The 18,557-nt window shown below is 41.3% G+C and overlaps 1 protein-coding gene across 1 annotated transcript; it reads right to left on the bottom strand.

Annotated features, from left to right (window-relative positions):
- Positions 1-6,424: 6,424 nt before the first annotated feature.
- MRS2 (magnesium transporter MRS2) lies at positions 6,425-16,444 on the bottom strand (the record flags this gene model as incomplete). Its single annotated transcript, XM_079533918.1, has 11 exons — positions 6,425-6,535; positions 7,606-7,719; positions 8,473-8,590; positions 9,455-9,607; positions 12,386-12,502; positions 13,178-13,308; positions 13,869-14,042; positions 14,380-14,492; positions 15,078-15,114; positions 16,151-16,224; positions 16,312-16,444. 11 exons carry the CDS (start codon positions 16,442-16,444, stop codon positions 6,425-6,427), a joined length of 1,275 nt encoding a protein of 424 aa, XP_079390044.1.
- Between the last annotated feature and the right edge of the window lie 2,113 nt (positions 16,445-18,557).

Raw genomic sequence — 18,557 nt, 5'->3', positions numbered from 1 at the left:
ATAGTCCTGGTGGTCTTTAAGACCAGGGCAAAACTGGTCTTTTAAGGAAGAATCTCTGTAATATCTGTGATACTTTTCTTAACCCCTAACAAATCAACAAAAACATGACAGCAAACTTCAGTAGATACGTGGTACAGATAGCTAGGTAGCACCCCACATAGTATCCAGGGAGTGAGGCACGCTCACTGATCTTAAACCATGGCAAACTTTCACAAGTGAATTACCAAAACAACTTTTTGTTGTGAGGTTAGCCAAAAGGATTTATTAATCACCGTTTAGCAGCAAACACTCTACTGCTTACTACACAACTAATAATTAAGCAAACATCAAGATCTAACACATTTTCCTTCCCTAAAATTACTGCTAGTTGCTGCCTTAATATCTTTGTCTCCCCTGTAGCCCCTTTAGCTACAGGGCCTATTGTACTTTTGTATTCAAATCTTGTTATTTTTACTTTTCATTGGTGATGTTTAACATAAGTTCTTTGAGCATCTGTACTTGAGATTATTGACATTTGAGGTCCTGTACCAAATAAAAAATGTACTATTTGTCTTTAGGGGCTGACTGGGACGTAAATGTGAGAGTCATCTGTGTTATTCCATTGTTAAGCTTCATTTCTTCAGACAGGCAGCCCAAATACTATTCAGGGCTTACTTGTTTGTTTTTTTTGGCTGCAGTGTTTGCAGTTCCTCCTGAAGAGGTCTAAAATGATCATTCCCATGGGTTTGGAGAGCAGGTGGTTGTTTGGTTTGCTTCACATTTCCTGTTACTCTTTGTTTTTGAAAGGCTGGGTGTAGACCTGGGTACAGCTCCATTTGGTCAGTCCTATATCACTACCCAAGGTGTGCTTCACACAAAGCTTTTCTCCAAAGCTTATGCCTCTCCTAGGAACTTATAATTTTGTTAGGGGGTGTTGGGGTGCCTGTTTTACTTGTGTAACCAACCTGTAATCTACTTGACCTCCTTCCCACCACACTCCCACCACTCCTGGCCATGGCACAGGACTACAACCACCTTTTCAAGTTGCTCATCACTGGCTGTTGCATTTTGCAGTTAATACATTCTCAGGCAGCTACATTACCACAGTTGGAACTGATTTTAAAATCCAGACAGTTTAGATCGGTGAAGAGGAAGTGAAGCCATTGATCTGGGACAAAACTGAACGACAGTGCTTCCAAATTATTACATCAGCATATTACTGAGGAACACATGGGATGTTGTTGTCTAAGAATTAACCAGTGCAGAATCTTTTACGAATGTAAAACAGTGTTTGCATGAAATTAAGCAAACCTGTGATGATCTCTGTCATACCAGTGGGGAACAAGAGTGATGACCAACAGTGAAAAGTAGTAGACAGAGGATGCCTGTAAGTTTTCTGGGCAGATGGAAATACAACTGTTTGAGATGAGTGTAAAAGAAAATATTAATGTGGAAGAGGTGTTTGACTGCATTACAGAGCTATTCTGTGAGCAAAGAAAGAAAACTTAGTAACAGCAGAAATAGAATGATGGGGTGAAGCTAACAGAGTAGGAGAAGGAAGATGCAGTGCTGCTCATGCCCTTTCCCTGCTGAAGTGACTCTGCTCTGACAGGTCAGCCCTTCCACTAGACTCAGGCAATTCCACTGGGGAGGGCTTTGGAGGACTTCCTCAGTTTTGTGCCATTATGTAAATATTGCTCTTTCTCCATGTTTTCTATCAAGAGGCACTGGTACACAACCACTTCAGTTCCCAGAAGGTATTGGATGGAGTCTCACCCCTCTCTTCTCTCCTGCTCATTCCAGTGTGCATTGTAGACAAGAAAGGACATTGCCTACCAAGTGGTCTAATTAACCCAAAGTTTCTATGTAACATATATTGCTTAAAACAGCTTTGACTCCCTGTTGCTGTGTTGGCTTATGCCCTTTTTTATGTCAGCCAATCACAGGCTGAAGGTTCTACTTTAAATGAAATATTTCTTAATTCAAGTTGGCTCCAGCCTGGCAGCAGCTGCTTCCTTGGGCCTCTTGCTTCGTTTCTCTTGGGCTCCAGGCTGGCAGCTGTTACCCCTGGGGCCTATAGCTTCACTTTGAATTCCAGGTTTTTACAGGGGCATAGGCTCTATTTTTCCAGGTACCAGGATTGCAAGTGTTGCTTCTTGAGCCCGGGGTTTCACCTCTCCAGCCCCTGGACTGGCATCTCATGCTGCTGCTGAGTGGAGCCTTGAATTTCAGTTTGCCACCATGATCTACATCTGTGGCTGGGTCCTTTGATGTCACCTTGTGCAGCAGCCCGGCTGTACCTGTGCTCTCCTTTATTTTGTACCAAGGTACAGAATGTGGGATTTATTTGGAAAAAACTTTTTTTTTTTTTCAGATGGGCAAAACTAAACTCTTTTGGCCTCTGCTTCTGCCACAGTCTTAAATGAGGGTCTGTGTCTTTTCAGAACAAAAATAGCGTGATTCTCCCAAATAACAATACCCTTCCTTTTCAGTGCCCTGATAACAAATAGGAGAGCTGAACGTTAGTGTGAATTTTGGTGGCAAAGCTGTGTTGTTGAGAAAAGGTATGAAAATAAATCTGGATTGATGTCTGAATACAAAAGCTGCTGCAGAATCATTCTCAGGATGCTTCTAGGAGAAAGGAAACCTGCTGTTCAACACGAGGACATTGAAAAATTCCTTGCTTGGGTTATGTGGTGGTGGAGGATGACCCTTAGTAACAAACTGGTCACACTGTACCCAGCAACATTTTTCCACGCTGGTTTTTCTGGGAAAACAAGCTTATCCTATGTCATATCTCATCCAGTTTCTCAATTGTGACCAATGATGTCCTGCATCAGTTCCACCCGGGCTGAATGGGCCAGTGGTGAGGCTGACCATTTCCACATTTTGCTCCACACATTGCTTTATTTTGTCCCTTTTTGCAATGAGGTGTGATTTTAGAAAAGCAAGAACTCCCCATGTCAGTGGTTTCGTGGATTGAGGGTCTACAGGGGTAGGGATAGGGTAATTTCCATGTGCATTTCCAGGATGCAGGCTGTTTTTCTAGTGGCAGTAGAAAGTTTTGTTTAGTGATTGACTTCATTACAAGGGTCTGCTCTCCAAAAGTCATCTACCTCATTTTGGTCTGATATAACACGATCCCCTCCGGTTAGGGACACCACAGATTTGAAGTTTCACTCTAAACCAATTTCTGCCCACAGTTTTCCAGAAATTATCCAATGAAAGGGCATCTCAGAGGATGGTTCTAGTGGTATTTCTCAGGTTGCCTTGTTGAGCTCCAAGAGATCCTTCATAGATTCTACTGTAATAGCAGCACTTAGCATTTCCACTACACCTCCATATCCTGGCTGTGCCGATTTCTGTTGCAAGTGAATTATCTGAGCTTCTTGTAAGGTTAACAGAAATGACTTATTAATCAATATTTAATGGCATTCAAGTACTCTGCTAATTAATACAAATCTAATAATTAAGCTATAATTAACACAAAATGTCACTTAAGCTTGATTTGCATCAATGTTGCATGCATATAGAAACGTAGCTTACCTTGTTGTAAAAATCAAATGCAGGTTATGGTATCTCTCAATCTTTAGGAGTAACCTTGAGAGGCTGCTGCTGCTGTCCAGGAGAGCTCAATGGGCTCCAGTGGCTGCAAATATTTTAGAGTTGCCGACTTGCAGCTAAACTTCTTCCTTCCACAGTCATGCAATACACATACATGCCATTTTTTCTATTTGTGTTTTCTCAACTATACCAGCTCAGCATAGGAGTTCAGGTCCTTGACTCTACAATTTCACAAAGTTTGCCTGCAATTAGACTGCTCACCAGCAGCATCTGAGCCAGTACTGCCAGCAGGAGACAGATTAGCGCAACTGTCACAGGAATGTAAGCATTGTGATGGCTTGACTTACAAACCAATCAGTCTGAGTCAGTCATGCTGGGCAAATTAACTACTGTGAGCGGCAGCAACTCTTGACCTAGTACAGGTAAGCCAGTCTGAAAACTTTTCTGGACACTAAAATGAGCAGAAGACTAAATTTCAGTAGCCAATTTTGGCTGTATAACATATGTTGAGTAACTGTGTCACATTCCATACTGGTCGTTTATGGTTTTCCTTGACAGAATCAAGAAGAAATAGCATGTAATTTACATTATTAGCATACTGTGATAAAGATGGGGATTCTAAGACACCAAAAGTTGCTTTCAAGATAGTGAGCATGGAGGAAGGACAGCTATAGGCCAAAAAGAACAGGTAGATGCCAATACGAAAGATTTTCTCTATGTCTAGCCAAGTGTTGAGGCTCACACTAAGGGTGTAGCTCAGTTGGGTTCTCCCCAGAAGAGGGCAATGCAAGACTGAATAACTTCTAGGAAATACTTTCACACTCATGGCTGAAACTATTCAGAAACCCTTTTTTATGCTTTTAGGTAAAATTCCATGAGCATGGTAACTTAGAATTGTGCTTTTATTGTTAACAGTATTGCCTTCAGCTGACATTAATGTTGTCCAGTGCGGGTTAACAGTGTGCATCATCTATTAAAAAACCAGAGCACCAATATGTTATGCTATTAGTGACAACAATCCATAGATACACGTGGATCTCCATTTTCTCTTCCTTGTCGCCTTGACAAACACAAGGTATTATTTCTGGTAACACAAGTCAGTGGAATAGCACAGATTTCTACAGGCCGTACTTAAGCATAACACATCTCAACTGGTGTTCTAAAGAATTCTCTCTCTGGAAGGTTCTCTTAAAAAAAAAAAAAACGATAAGGCAAACATAAGCTTGATGTGTTCTGACATCTATTTTGGGGACCTTATTACCCAAATAGGAAAAATAACTACGCCACTGAGTTACTTCAAAATCTGCACTTCATGGAAGCAGTAACTGGATGGAACAGGGAGCACTGAACACAATACTTATCTACCAAATCTAGGGCTAGTGCTATGAGGCAAAACAAGCCATGTGTTCATAAGGGCAGATTTTTTTTTTCTTCTTTTATAAACAAAAACTGCTGATACAAGTATATTCTAGAGCCAACATATTCTCCTGGCTTTATTTTTTCTGTGTGTGACCTCAGAGTAATTTTATTGCACATTAATGCATTTTAGTTACTTGAATGGTATGAAAACCACTAGAAGTTTGTATATGTCCATAAAGAAGACAGCAGTCAGTCAGTGCTTTGATTATGCTGTAAGTAGTTATGCACAGGAAAAGGAGTCAACACATTGTATAAGCTTGTACAGTATGTGTACAAGCTTGTATACATACTAGCTTGTATTATACATATACAAGCAAGATACAAAATAGCCTATGATTACATGAGAAATTGCTCTATATGCAGGAGAAGGAAATTGAGAGAGGCCCGAATCCTGCTTTTTCTTCCTTATATGTTACTGAAGTTCAAAAAGCCCAAACAAAACCCTAGACAATTAGCAACCTGATTTGGAAAGATGTTTTTACTTCCTCTACAGACTGAAACAAGCCAGTAGAGAGCCATGTCCTCAGAGGACTCAAAGATGAATCCTAAGAAATAACACAAATAGAATCATAGAATCATAGAATCACCAAGGTTGGAAAAGACCTAAGAGATCATCCAGTCCAACCGTTCACCTATTCCCAATAGCTCCCACTAAACCATGTCCCTCAACACAACATCCAGTCTTTCCTTGAACACCCCCAAATAGTCACAATAGTCACAAATAGTGACAATAAGAATTTTACTTTCTTTTAGTCCAGCACAGGACACATGCTACGTTCATGCAGCAGATAACAACTGCATTACACATCATTCATGGACCTGCTTTTCAAGTTATTAAGAGTGCATACAGTTTGAACTTAAACTGTTCATTAATACCCGCAGTAAGTCACGTTTCAAAGCTCACTTAAATTAAGATAAGCTGCATTATTTCTGGCTACTGTCAAATTTGAAGTAGTGCTTCACAAAGATGCAGACGTGCTTTTGGCTTCTGAAAAATCCATTCATTCAGCAAAGCTTTAAAAATAAATAAATAAAAAGGACACTTTGAGGGTAGATTTTTCTTTGGTAGTTGAAGGCAGATTCCTAAACTTGCAGCTCAGAACCAGAGAACCACTACTGATGAATGCTGACTGCTGTCATCCTTAAGCTGAGGATGCTGCTCTTTATGAAAACCTGCTACATGAAGAAGTGTTGGAAAGAAGCTTGAAACAAGTACGTGATACAGAAATCTCACAGGACATACATGGGGTGGAGGCGAGACTGCTGTGAAAAGCATGTCACCGTTTTCCCTTCAGTTTCCCTCCTTTTATGTGAGCATTAAAATATCACCATATGTTTTTGGCACAAAATATGTATTAAATTAGCAAGTTTATAAATCCTTAACATTTTCAGGAAGGAAGAACAAATGAAAGTGTCCAAAGTTTACACTGTAACAGTAAGTATCTCCTCATTCCTGCCGTTCCTATTGGTTTGCCAGTGTGCTTCTGCTCAGTCCAAAAGTTTCTGCTTTAAGGCTGTTCTTTATCTCCACTCTTCGAGCTGCTGGTTGGGATTTTTTCAAAACTGCAGGAACCTAAGCAAGATACAAAATACAATTTTGTATCTACAATTACATGAGAAATTACTCTATTATGCAGGAGAAGGAAATCAAGAGCGGCCTGAATCCTACTTTTCCTCCCATTTTCACTAGGGATGTGACAGATACTGTTCTTTCAGAACATTTCTCCAAGACAGTACACACTGCAGTTGGTCTTGAGCAATGCTTGAGGACAATCATGTTACTTGTAGCCACAGTTAACAATTAACAGTGAACTACTTCCATCTGCCTCTTAATGGCAAGAGAGGGGAGGGAAGAAAAGGAGCCTAATCTGGGTCTCTCCTTCCTTGGTCACCTGTAGGAACATAACTTTTGAATCCACTGCTACTCTAATCACAATTACTAGAGAGTAGAATACAGACAGACAATACAGTCTGCTAACTTTTGGCAGCAAAGAGTAGTGAACAAGGAAAATGACTAATACAAATTTTTTCTTTTCTGACTGCCTCCTTGGAAATCTTCATACATCTTGGTGACATATGGCTCTGTGATGCTATTAGCACAAATAGCAAGGACAGCTGCCTTGCATGTGAGAAGCCACTGCAAATTTCTAAGCATCAGGACATCAGAGCCACAGCACCATTCTTCAGAAAGATACTGCAGCTAGTACTTGTCCTTATCTTCCTTTCATCTTCATCTCTTATGAGAAAGGGATCACAGATCCAGTGATAGCATGCAGGTGGGGAGAGGAGAGCAGCATCCCTTAAGTTGCCCACTAAGAAGACACTGCTGCAGCAGCTGAGAAGGCAGGTTATGGCTGTTTCTCCCATAATCCTCAGCTTCCCTCAGGCTCCTACACAGAAGTAAATAAGGCATCTCTCAAAAGCCTGCAATATCTTACTGCTCAGATATACTGCACCAGTATTAGGCTTTCCCACCTCATTCACTCCAACCAGGGAGACCCTTTTTCATCAAGTCAAGGGGGAAAGACTTAGCTTAACTCCTCACAAGCTCTACGATCCACCCCTCTACAACTGCACATTTCTTCCTTTAGAGATGATCTGTATACACACTCTGAAGCAGAAATCCTAGGCAACCAGACATACATGAGGAGGTAATGAAGGTTCCAGGTGCCGCCCGAGGAAGGAAAGCAAACGCCGCCATATCAGGCCACTTCCCAGGAACATAATCCCAGTCACCAGCCAAAAGATTCTGGGGTCCTAAAAGCAGAATGACACCATTAGTAACATAACTCCCACTTCAGAAAAGGAAATATCCAAAGAAAATCTTTCACTCCCCACCAGCGTTCTATTCCTTTATGTGAGGAAAGTGGTAAACTATCCTTAATAGCCAAAACACACCATGGAAAAAGGGCTGTTTCATAGCAAAGCTATTTGGAAATCAACCCAATGTGTTTTTTAATTGTCCAATGCAGCTTTCCTTCCTTCATTGGGAGTTTGGAAATTCCACCATTTCTATTTAACGTATTTGGGAAAGAAGAAGTCTTTCTAGTTTTCCTGTTGTTTTTTTAACGCCTCTTTTCAAACAGCACATACAATTGCAAATACTATCACCAGTCTGGGAATAGCCACATAACTGACAGTACAGCATTTCCCTCTGGTGTGCTGGGATGCCTTGACAGACAAGAAGGCTAAGCTGGGCTCTTCAGAAGCAAAGGCAATTGTTAAAGAAACCTGAACACTGTTTTACAGTCAGTCCGTATTTATGCATACTTCTATTGCTTCTTTTTCTTGGATACAGACAAAAAAACCCTGTAATACGGTGTACAAGCCATGAAATAATTTGCTTTCAAAATGACTGCACTAACGTGAATTACTGTCTTAAAATACCTTATTTTGCACACTAACATATATTTCCCTGTGGCAAAAATTGAGTCTTACTGAATGTACAATGCACTATAAAAGCACGGAATGAATTTTATGTCACTGAGAAAAGCAACATTCATTCCTTACCTCTTCAAGAGATGACTCCAAGTTCATACCAAATGCAACTCCTATGAGTCCAAAGAGTGAAAGAGAGAAAGTCCCCATTGTCAGCTGCAAATTCAGTCTCATCATCACATTACGGTGGCTAAAGAAGGAAGAAACATCTGAAAGGGGAGTCCAGAAATTATCTGCTGCATAAACTCTTAAATTCCATACAGCACGTATCAAAAATAAACAAGAAAAAGGCATGCTGAAATTAGGCTGCACAGGACCAAATCATGAAATGAAAGTACAAGGAGGCTTCCACTTTGACACTGCTGCATCAGTATACCTCTAATACAGAAGGCTGTGTAACCATCAGGATACTTTCTGGCATCACTTGCTTCTTAGAGGTACATGCACAGAATTACAATAGAATTCCAAGGAACTCTCTTTTTCCCTCACTACCAGTTGGCTGAAATTTACGTGAGTATTCACAGTCAACAAAAGGTTTGTTATTTTGCAAATTAATATGACTACAAAGAAGCAGAATAAGTAAAAGCTGCAGACTATAACGTTAAGCCTGTTCTGAGGAATTCCATTTTCAGCTCTTCCCATAAAGAATTCCCGTGGCTTCCTGATGCAGCATCCACCAATTATTTCTACAGATAACTCCTCAGTAAAGAGGAGAAATATCAGAAACTAACCTCAAATACAAAGTGGCATGCACTTCCAAATGCAAGCTACAGTTATTTTCCAGTTAAAAACTAATATGTAGTAAACATGGTAACACAGAGAAATAAATGAATCATTCATTCTTGAATCCCTGCTGAAGATGATAATGCAACTTGGACTGCACACCTGAGTAGCCCAGACTGACTCTCATTTAAATATGAATTTCGGTTCTGCTTACTGCGAGTCCATTCAAACCCTCCCAAAAATGGAATTCTCCACCCTTCAGCAGTGATTTGAGAAAGAACAGGCAGCATTCTGTTCAGCTTTTGTCAGTCCAGCAGACAGCACAACTAACCTGTCCAGGTTGATAAATATTATACTTTCTGAATCATCAATCAGTACTCTGAGCTCACGAGCTTCATTTGCAAGATCTTCTGCCTGCCTGTAATAGTTCTCCAGCAGCAACTCCATTTCTTCTGCATGGTCAATCCCAGATGTGCTCTCCTCACTGTGAAAAATAATTTATATTTTTCTAGTTAGACACGTGTTGTACCAGAGTGTATTATCAACCATTAAGATGAGACTCATTAAAGAGTTGTGAGCAACAGTCAAGAATGCTATCTGACACCAGACCTCAAAATCCAAATTTTTGAACTGAGAAAGGGGCCTTCTCTAACATGTACAGCATAAAATGCTCTCACACCTCCCATCAGCTGACCAGTACAGGCAGTCAGTTGTTTCGAGTTAGCATTTGATGTGCTCAAGGCACATATAACAACATGAAATCTAACTTTTTCTTATATAAAGTTATGAAGAGCTGACATTTGCAAAAGGAAATAATTTCTTGGTGCCCTCAATTGGTGGAAGTTAATAACGGTGCAGTCAAAAAGCCCAAGAACTAAAAAACCAAAGTCAGCAAACGATTACATGGTAAAGGCTGTGATTTGGGTATTCATTCAAACAATTTAGCTGCAAATTGTTTTAGCTATATGTAGTAATTATTGCACAACATTCTTGTGAGCATGAAGCTGCCTATAAAGGTGAGTGCCAAACAGATGCTGCTGCTCTCTTAAGTGAAGTCTGAGTGACTTGGATGTTACTGTATGGTCTAGGATATGGGAGTCCAACCTACTGACATGCCTGGGCCACACTGAGCGAAGAGGAACTGCCTTGGGCCACGTGCAAAATATATAATATAGTTAATGCATATAAGTAACAAAATATCATTTTGTCTTTTTTTTATTATTATTAAAACATCTAAAAAGAAGGCAACAAAAACGTGAAAGTAACAATTTGGACACATGTGGTCTAGAATGCCAAGGCAGCAGCCTTCTCTAGAACCGTAAGTTCATGGTGGTGTGCTGGATTCTTTACCATACAGACAAAAGCTGAGGTACCCAAGATCCAGAAGAGACCAGAAATTAGCAGAAAAGCCAGGAAGGGATTTCACCTTCTTTTTAACTTTTGTGGAATGGCTTCTTTTCTCTAAAGAGACTAAACTTTCTACAGAATCCAGAATCTCTTTCTGGCATTGTTGACACTCTGAAATGGTTTTCCAAGAAAGTCAGTGGTGTATCTTAAGAATCAACAACTCAAGCACCCTGGAGACCTTTAACAGGGCCCCTTGCATCTTAAGAAGCAGAAATCCTAAGTTAGCCAGGCTGATTTCAAAGTCCTACAGAACTAGAGGGTCTTTTATCTCACACAGAGGAGCTAAGTTGGGGATCTGAAAGCATCAGAGTACTATCTGCTATATTACAGATCCGTTTCAAGTTCCTATTTGAGAAGTATTTTTATACTGGTTCATGTGTGTGTAAAAAAAAGAAAACTATAGCCATAAAAACATGAAAATGAGTGCCATCTGATCTGCATGCAGAAATTAGACTCCATCTGTCTCATAAATCTTTGACTGTTGTTCCTCACAAAAAGATAGGATGTTTGCCTCATCTTTTCCTTCCGGGCTCAGCTCATCATTTCTGTTCCAAATGACCTCTGAAGGCACCAACATGCCTACTATGCGTGTTCCTTCAGACCTCCTCAGAGGGGCTTCTTGATTTCACCACATATCACACATCCTTTGTGTCCTGGGGTCAAAAGAGCTGTCCACACACTGCCAGTTTGCATGCAGAGACATTGTTTGGACAGTATTTGCAAGTGAGCCTAATGCATGGACTGTCTCACAGCATCCTGCTGCATGGCTCCAGCGCTCTTCACAACCTCACGTCACCTCTTGTAGTCTCATTCAGTGGCCACGTCTTGCAGAAAGTACTTCACCTTTCTCCTTTCGTGAAAGTGCATGGTGACCTTAATATCTCTTCTTGATGCTCCCTACACATTTTGACTATGAGATTTGCCAGCAGCTCATATGAAGGCCAAACGAGGGCTGATAGCAAAAGGCAAGACAAAGACTTAGGAACAGCCTGGAATTCAGATGCAACACAAGTGCAAACCACGTCCCACTTCCAGGATACCAGTTTTCTATCACATGTTTAGCCTAAGCTCTGCAGGGCAAGAAATTTATTTCCTGATTTCACACAGTACTGTGTGAACAGTATCAATATATTCACATACAGTGTGTGCTTAGGCAGAAGCATTACTCAGCAGTTCCTCCAAGGACCTGAAAGGTATTTTGTCTACTTAAAAAGATAATGTCTACGCCCAAGATCTAAAAACCGTTCAGCCCAAAACAGTGGAATCTGACATACACTCTCTTCTTCCTTTTTAGCTTTTGTTAAAGTGACTTGTGCTGCTGCTGATGCATGTGATCCTTTATTAGGACTTGAGAGAGGGCAAGTTGTGCGTGCATTTTTCCTGCAATTAGGTGCATTTACACAATCATCAAGATTGCCCTGAGGCTTCCCTCATGCAAGTTCTGTTAATGAGCAATAAGCTGCAAGCAAGGTGTTCAGAACACTCATAACAAAAGAACAGGTGCCTGACCTGCTCAAGTTTTAAACACCGCCTCTTTGTTTTGTTGGTGAAATCAAAGACAGCTCTCCCAGAACTCGTTCATTTGTACTGAAAAACAAGATCTGCTTTTTCTTCTTCTGCCATCCCACGTACTAGATGCACTGGCCTGCAATGTCATGAGCTATTTGAAACTATGCTACTGGAGCTCTTCTCCAAAATGGTGGATAATCATTGGCAAGCATTAGGGCTTAAAGAAAATAAAGAAGTCTTTTTCTTTCTTTTTTTTGTTTTGGAGGTGAATAGTGATCAGAATGTTCAAGTTCCCCTTAAGCAAAGCACACTTTTTCAAAAGTATCTGTTTTCATAATATACATACAATACTTGTGGATCAGTCCATTTAGACAGACAGAGCTCTTCAATTAATTCTTCTTCATCTAAGATCTCCAGAATTGTTTCTTTGAAAACTTTAAGGTCTGTTTCCAGTTCTGATAAGCTGAAGAAAGAACAGGCAGAAGGTCAGTAACCCCACTGGCACCAACACACAGAGGTCATTTTTAGAAGAGACTGACAGCACCCTTGCCAGTCTGAATACTCAGGGAAGGGTTCTTTAAAGGGTTTTGAGAGCTGCTCTACAAAAGCTTTTTAGAGACCATACGTTGAGCAACGGCAGCGATCTGAGAATCAGAGAGCTACAAACACAGCTGAAAGATTCAGCTGGTTTTTCCCCAGTATATTTAAAAGAAAAAAAAAAAAAAGAGCACTCTGTGAGCAAGTAGGAAGTGCATATTTGCACTGACCATTAAGACAGGCTAATACATAAAGATACCGGTGAAGTAGTGTTAGTAACCATAAGGCACAGAACCGATGGCTAGCTGGTTTTACACTATGGAGATTACAATGCTATTTTGTTTTACTAGGTGTTATTTTGTTCTCTTAGATGTTATTTTGTTGTATTAGGTGTGTTACTTTAGAAGCTTGACTGTACTTCTGACAAACCAGAACAGATTTTCTGTTTTTCCCCACATCACTAAGTATACTATACTGTTTTTCACATTTACAAGATGCACAAGACAGCATTACAGTAAGCTATGAAATTCATAATAGATATCATTTTTCTAACATTATAATTTTCTATGGTCACCTTCTAGTCTCTGCATAGCTTATTTACCTCTTGCCATTTTGCAGGAGAATGTGGAGTTTACTCCTATCCACAGACAAAAGCTTGGGATCCACTAGAGCTTCCAGTGTCTCAAGGATCTGAGGCTGCAAAGTATTAAGTCTCCCTTGCAGTCTGCTGATCTAGATAACAACATGATCCTTCATAAGAATTAAAGCAATCCCTTCAGAGTGGCTTGGGCAACTGGCTCGACTGTCTAAACACAGAATTCACAGTAATTGGCAATTAATATAATCTACTTTCAAACACCCAGGCAATACTTGCTGCACGGATTTCACCTGCAGTTTATCTAGAAACGTCACATTACTATTAGCTAGCATAGATTCTAAGGGTAGCTTGAACTCATTGCCCAAGAAGCCCTCAGTGCTTCTGCATAACATTCTATTTCAACTGTAGCACGTCCTCAGAAAGGTACTCTAATTAGCTCTTTGTTTTTCCACGCCATGACGAAGCTATTGCATCCATATCCAAGTTGTTCCCTCACTGAACTTTTCAATTAGCACTTTTCAGAGGAGGAAATGGAAATATACAAAACCTTAAAAAACACAACACCCCCAGCGACCTACAATAAGCATGGAATACACACACAATTATGGATGTGTAAATATTAACACAAGAAGAAAATCAACGTCTTTCCTATGAAGCAAAAGCTTCAATACAACTTAAAATGCAGACAGCTCACCCGGTACTGCAGTATTGCTTCTATGGCTCGGAATTCAAAGGGCAGAGAATATGTAACTAGTTGACCTTCCCCAGACAGCTGAGATGTCAGTTCATTGAAGAGCCATTGCTCCAGATTTAAGTTACGATAATCTAGTACCAGAAGAAACTCCGGTGTTATGACAGCCTTCAAGAACTGAAAAAGACAGAATACATGTAGAAGTCTGAAGAAAAAAAACAAGCCCTCTGAAGATTTCAAATCTCATTATTATGCAATCTAGACTTAGATTAAGGCACTCCTCGAATAGCTTTTCAGTCAGGGAAATAACAGAATCTCACTAACTGTGAGCTCCCAGTGCACTCCAGATTGTTCAAATCCAACCCTGCACTAATGGGGTATGGTCAAGGAGGCAGAGCCCCAAAGACACATTTGCTGTTGGATCAGAAAGCTGCTACAACAAGAACAGCATAAGGATATGCAAGGCAAAGCTAAGATGGTTCAAGTCTACGCTGGGTTGCAGGGAAGTCATTACCTCCATTCTCATGATGATCCTGTTGTTCCTAGTTGCAATGCTCATAAGGTGCTGAAATCTTAGATCTCGAGCTTGAAGACCCAGTTCCTGGTACAATTCTGTCTTCTTTTTCTCTGTCATAAAAATATTTTCATATGAAGATGTTTAGAGGACAAGCATGTATGCCCTGAAATTGCATTTTAGTCTGTTACTCAGTCCCACAAAACAAAAAAAGTTGTGCAATCTTTAAAACCATTTTTATCCCACTGATTCCTCAATGAAATTCATTTTTTATGAAGTTCAGAAGATTGTATCTTGAGTGGAAAGAGAAACATTATAGATGTAAATAAAGAAGAATGCCACAATAATTAATAAGGTGTCAGAAATGAAGTGGCTGGTTTGTGAAAGCACAAGTAATTCCATAGGAGGGGAAACAGCAGAAAAGGAATAGGGAAGCAGCATGCTGGTTACACAGCAGGAAAACAATGAATGACCCTCCTAGGATGGACCATACGCATTACTTTCAATCTGTTAATTAGAAATATACAAATACTGAAGTGATGAAGATGCTACGAAAACCTACAGAAGGCAGCAAAACAGAGGAAGCACTGAAACAAATTAATAAACAGTGAAGTAGCTTGAATGGGATTTTCTACCCAACAAAGATACTTAACTGAGTTTTAAGCAAGAAGAAAGAAGAAAACACAATGAAAACTCACCAAAAAAGGTAGCATTCCCCTCTTTGTCAAGCTTCATCTAGAGGAGTGGAAAAAAGGGGAAGATACGCTATGAGGAATAACTAACTTTTAATATTTTTCTGTACTGTTCATCTCAACTAAGATTTTGCAGCCACAAATTGTGCTGTGTTTGTGCATAAAACAAGCGCATGAGGACCTTTACATGCAAACCTTGGGAAGGTGGCAATTTACAGAGGATCAGTCATGCTTCAGCATAAAAGGACACCTTATGCTTTGGATTATGGTATTCATAGAAATAGCAAGATATGTTCTATAAAATTAAACATAACATTTAAATAATAAAGAAGGCAAATGTGGTAGCCAGGCCCTATGTCTGTGCCAAGTGTTGCATTCAGTTAGCATCCTTCTTAGCATTTGCCATTTATTCATTTAAGACTTTTATCTCCCGGCAAAATTATTTTAATGAGAAAATTCAGGCTTAATTATAGTTTGTTCTCTTGCTTATAAGCCACGCAGCTTAATTCTTTAGTAGTGGCTTCAGAAATGAAACTTCTACGACCAAAACACACCTAAGCACACACTCCAGCACAGTTGCAACACAAACTGCATGGCCTCACGGATCCATATGCATGGATCCATATGCATGGATCTCTCAGAATGACTGCACAGGAGCCCTTGCCTATAGAAATTACAAACAGCTGTCTCATTTTGAGAAGCTTGTTTGTCCCCAGACCCTACCTTTGGTTAGGCTTACAGTTAACGTGACACAGGAACATTTGTGAAAGCCACCAAGTAAGCCTCACCAATAACAGCAGTACTTCTTAAGGGCTTATCTGACTTGACAAATAAGGCAAGAGAACTTGCAGCAAACGCCTTCTCTTGGAAATTCATCCTGATGGAACCACAGCTGGCCCTCAAATCAGAAAACAGCTCAAAGCAACCGGAATATCACAGAAACACGGAATGCACTGAGCTGGACGGGACACAAGGATCATCACGTCCAACCCCGATTCCCAACAGACCACCCAAACCCTACGCCTGAGCCCAAAACGTTTCCGCACCTCGCAGTACTTTTGCTAACCGCCTGCACTTACCACTGCAAACACAGGAGATACGCTGGCTAAGGTGGCTTGAGAGGCTTCCGCAGTGAAACGCCGGTAGAGGTTACCTGCAGAAAGACGAGTCGTTCCGCTACCAGCACTGCCGGAACCCGGCACAGCCCGCTTCACCCGCCCGCCTCCCCGCCGCCGCTCACCAGCCCAGCGCAGCCCCCGAGCGCCCGGCGGCGCGGCAGCCCGCAGAGCCCGGCCGCAGCCCAACAGCAGCCCCGGGGCGGCCCGCAGGCGGGACCAGCCGCGGGGTCGAAGCGGCAGCACGGCGCGCAGCATGGACGCACCGCGCCGCCACAACGCGGCCCGACCCGGCTCCTTGTGCGCAGCCGCAGCCGCGCTGCTCTGGGCGGAGCGAGATCTACGGCGGCCCGGCGGAGCGGCACCGTGCGCACGGGAGGTACTGCGGTCGAATCTTTGGCGTGCGTGTGTGTCTGAGGTACAGAGACAGCCTGCTCAGATGGGGCTTACGGGATCATAGGATCACAGGATGGCCTGGGTTGAAAAAGACCGCAGTGATCATCCAGTTCCAACCCCCTGCTGTGCGCAGGGTCACCAGAGCCACATCCAGCCTGGCCCTGAATGCCTGCAGGGATGGGGCATCCACAGCCTCCTTGGGCAACCTGTGCCAGTGCCTCACCACCCTGTGTGAAAAACTTTCTCCTAATATCCAACCTAAACCTCCCCTGTCTTAAGTTTAAAACCATTCCCCCTTATCCTACTACTATCCACCCTCATTGATCAGCCATTCCTCCTCCTGTTTATGCGCTCTGTTGGAAGTATCCAGATAATTTTCTAGGACGGTATCTCTGATAAAGCAGATTTTATTCACAATTGCAGTGGCAGGCCTCCTGCAAGCAGGACTGCACCCGGAAAACAGAGTTACATCTTTTATTCCCTATTCCCCGACGCTTATCTCTTTCTCCCTTAATTCCTCATTGGCTGAGTACTTTAGGTTCACAATCTTCTTGACACTTCACTAAACATGGAAACACTGGAAAATCATAAATTTTTGCTGCCTAAGCGTAAATCTGTAGTTAATTAATTAACTTATTCCACACCTGAATCATTATTTTGCAGATATCTGCTTGCCCTTCTTTACACAAAGATAAGCTTGTCTTGGTGCCTGCCTGTCACATCCCAACCTTCTCACAGGGTGAGAGTTCGGCTTTGTGTAGAGGCCCAAGCTTCTTTAATGTTTGCTAAATCTGATTTTCTTTTGCTGGGAGTTTCTTATCCTAACAGAACTCTACAATATGTTTTCTAATCCCTAACATTATACCTGCATTGTTTGGAACATTTAACAACTATTACAGTTTTGCAAGAAAGAATGAATCACATAATTCAGTAATAATGTTTCTAAAACATGCCGCTAATATATGTAGTATTTTACTTCTTAGATCAACTGTTTCTAAGGATACATTACAGAATACAAATGCATTATGTTCTACTTCTTCATGCCAATTGCTCTTTTTAATATCAAATGCAGAAACAACGTTCCATTCCCACAACCCCCTCCAAGCACTGCAAGGCCACAGTGAAGTCTCCTGGAGCCTTCTCTTCTCCAAGCTAAACAAGCCCAGTTCTCTCAAGCTTTCCTCATAGCAGAGGTGCCCCAGCCCTCTGATCACCTTAGTGCCCTTACAGCTTTGTTAGTAGCACAGCAGCTTCTCTCAGACACGTGGTACATTAGGGAAGTTGGATGGAAGTGACCTGAGGGCAGGCACTGGCTCTCTTTTTCTTCACCAGACCCCAATTCCACCACAGTGTGTGTGTGTGTGTCCATAAACATGCTGACATGAGCATGTGTTCAATGTTCAGCAATGTAACATATGGAATTACACATGCTTTGCACAAAGATAAATGACTGAACAAGGAAGTAATTAACTAAAAACTTTTTTTACTTGTCACAGTGTATATTTGTAGGCTGAGGCTAATATAATCTTTCAGTTTTAGGGCGAGGGTACCTGAATGCAAATGCTGGCACCTGTGTGCTGCATGAAAACACTCTGAAATCCACTACCAGGAATACTGCTATCTCAGCTTTAGTTTTGGTTAACCACAGCAGGTGGCAGTGTGCACAAAATTAACTTAATACTCTCAGATGTGAGAGATACTCGAACTAAACAAAACCTGGAACAGCACAGAATATGCTGCAGGAGAGCAGGGAACTAACATGTACCTTTGCTGGCAACTACATGCAGCTTCTGTAAACTGGGTATGTTTAGAATGCAAAAGATAGGGAAACATCTGAAGAATATCAGACATTTATGTTTAATGGATTTGCAGCAAGTCTTACCCAGCTGATCACAGAATCACAGAATTGTAGGGGTTGGAACAGACCTCCAGAAATCATTGAGTCCAACTTCCCTGCCAAAGCAGGTTCCCTACA

This window comes from Tetrao urogallus (genome assembly GCF_951394365.1).
Source record: "Tetrao urogallus genome assembly, chromosome: 3".
Classification (NCBI taxonomy): Eukaryota; Metazoa; Chordata; class Aves; order Galliformes; family Phasianidae; genus Tetrao; species Tetrao urogallus.
The sequence above is the reverse complement of the archived record's forward strand: the minus strand, read 5'-3'. Positions and strand labels throughout refer to the sequence as shown.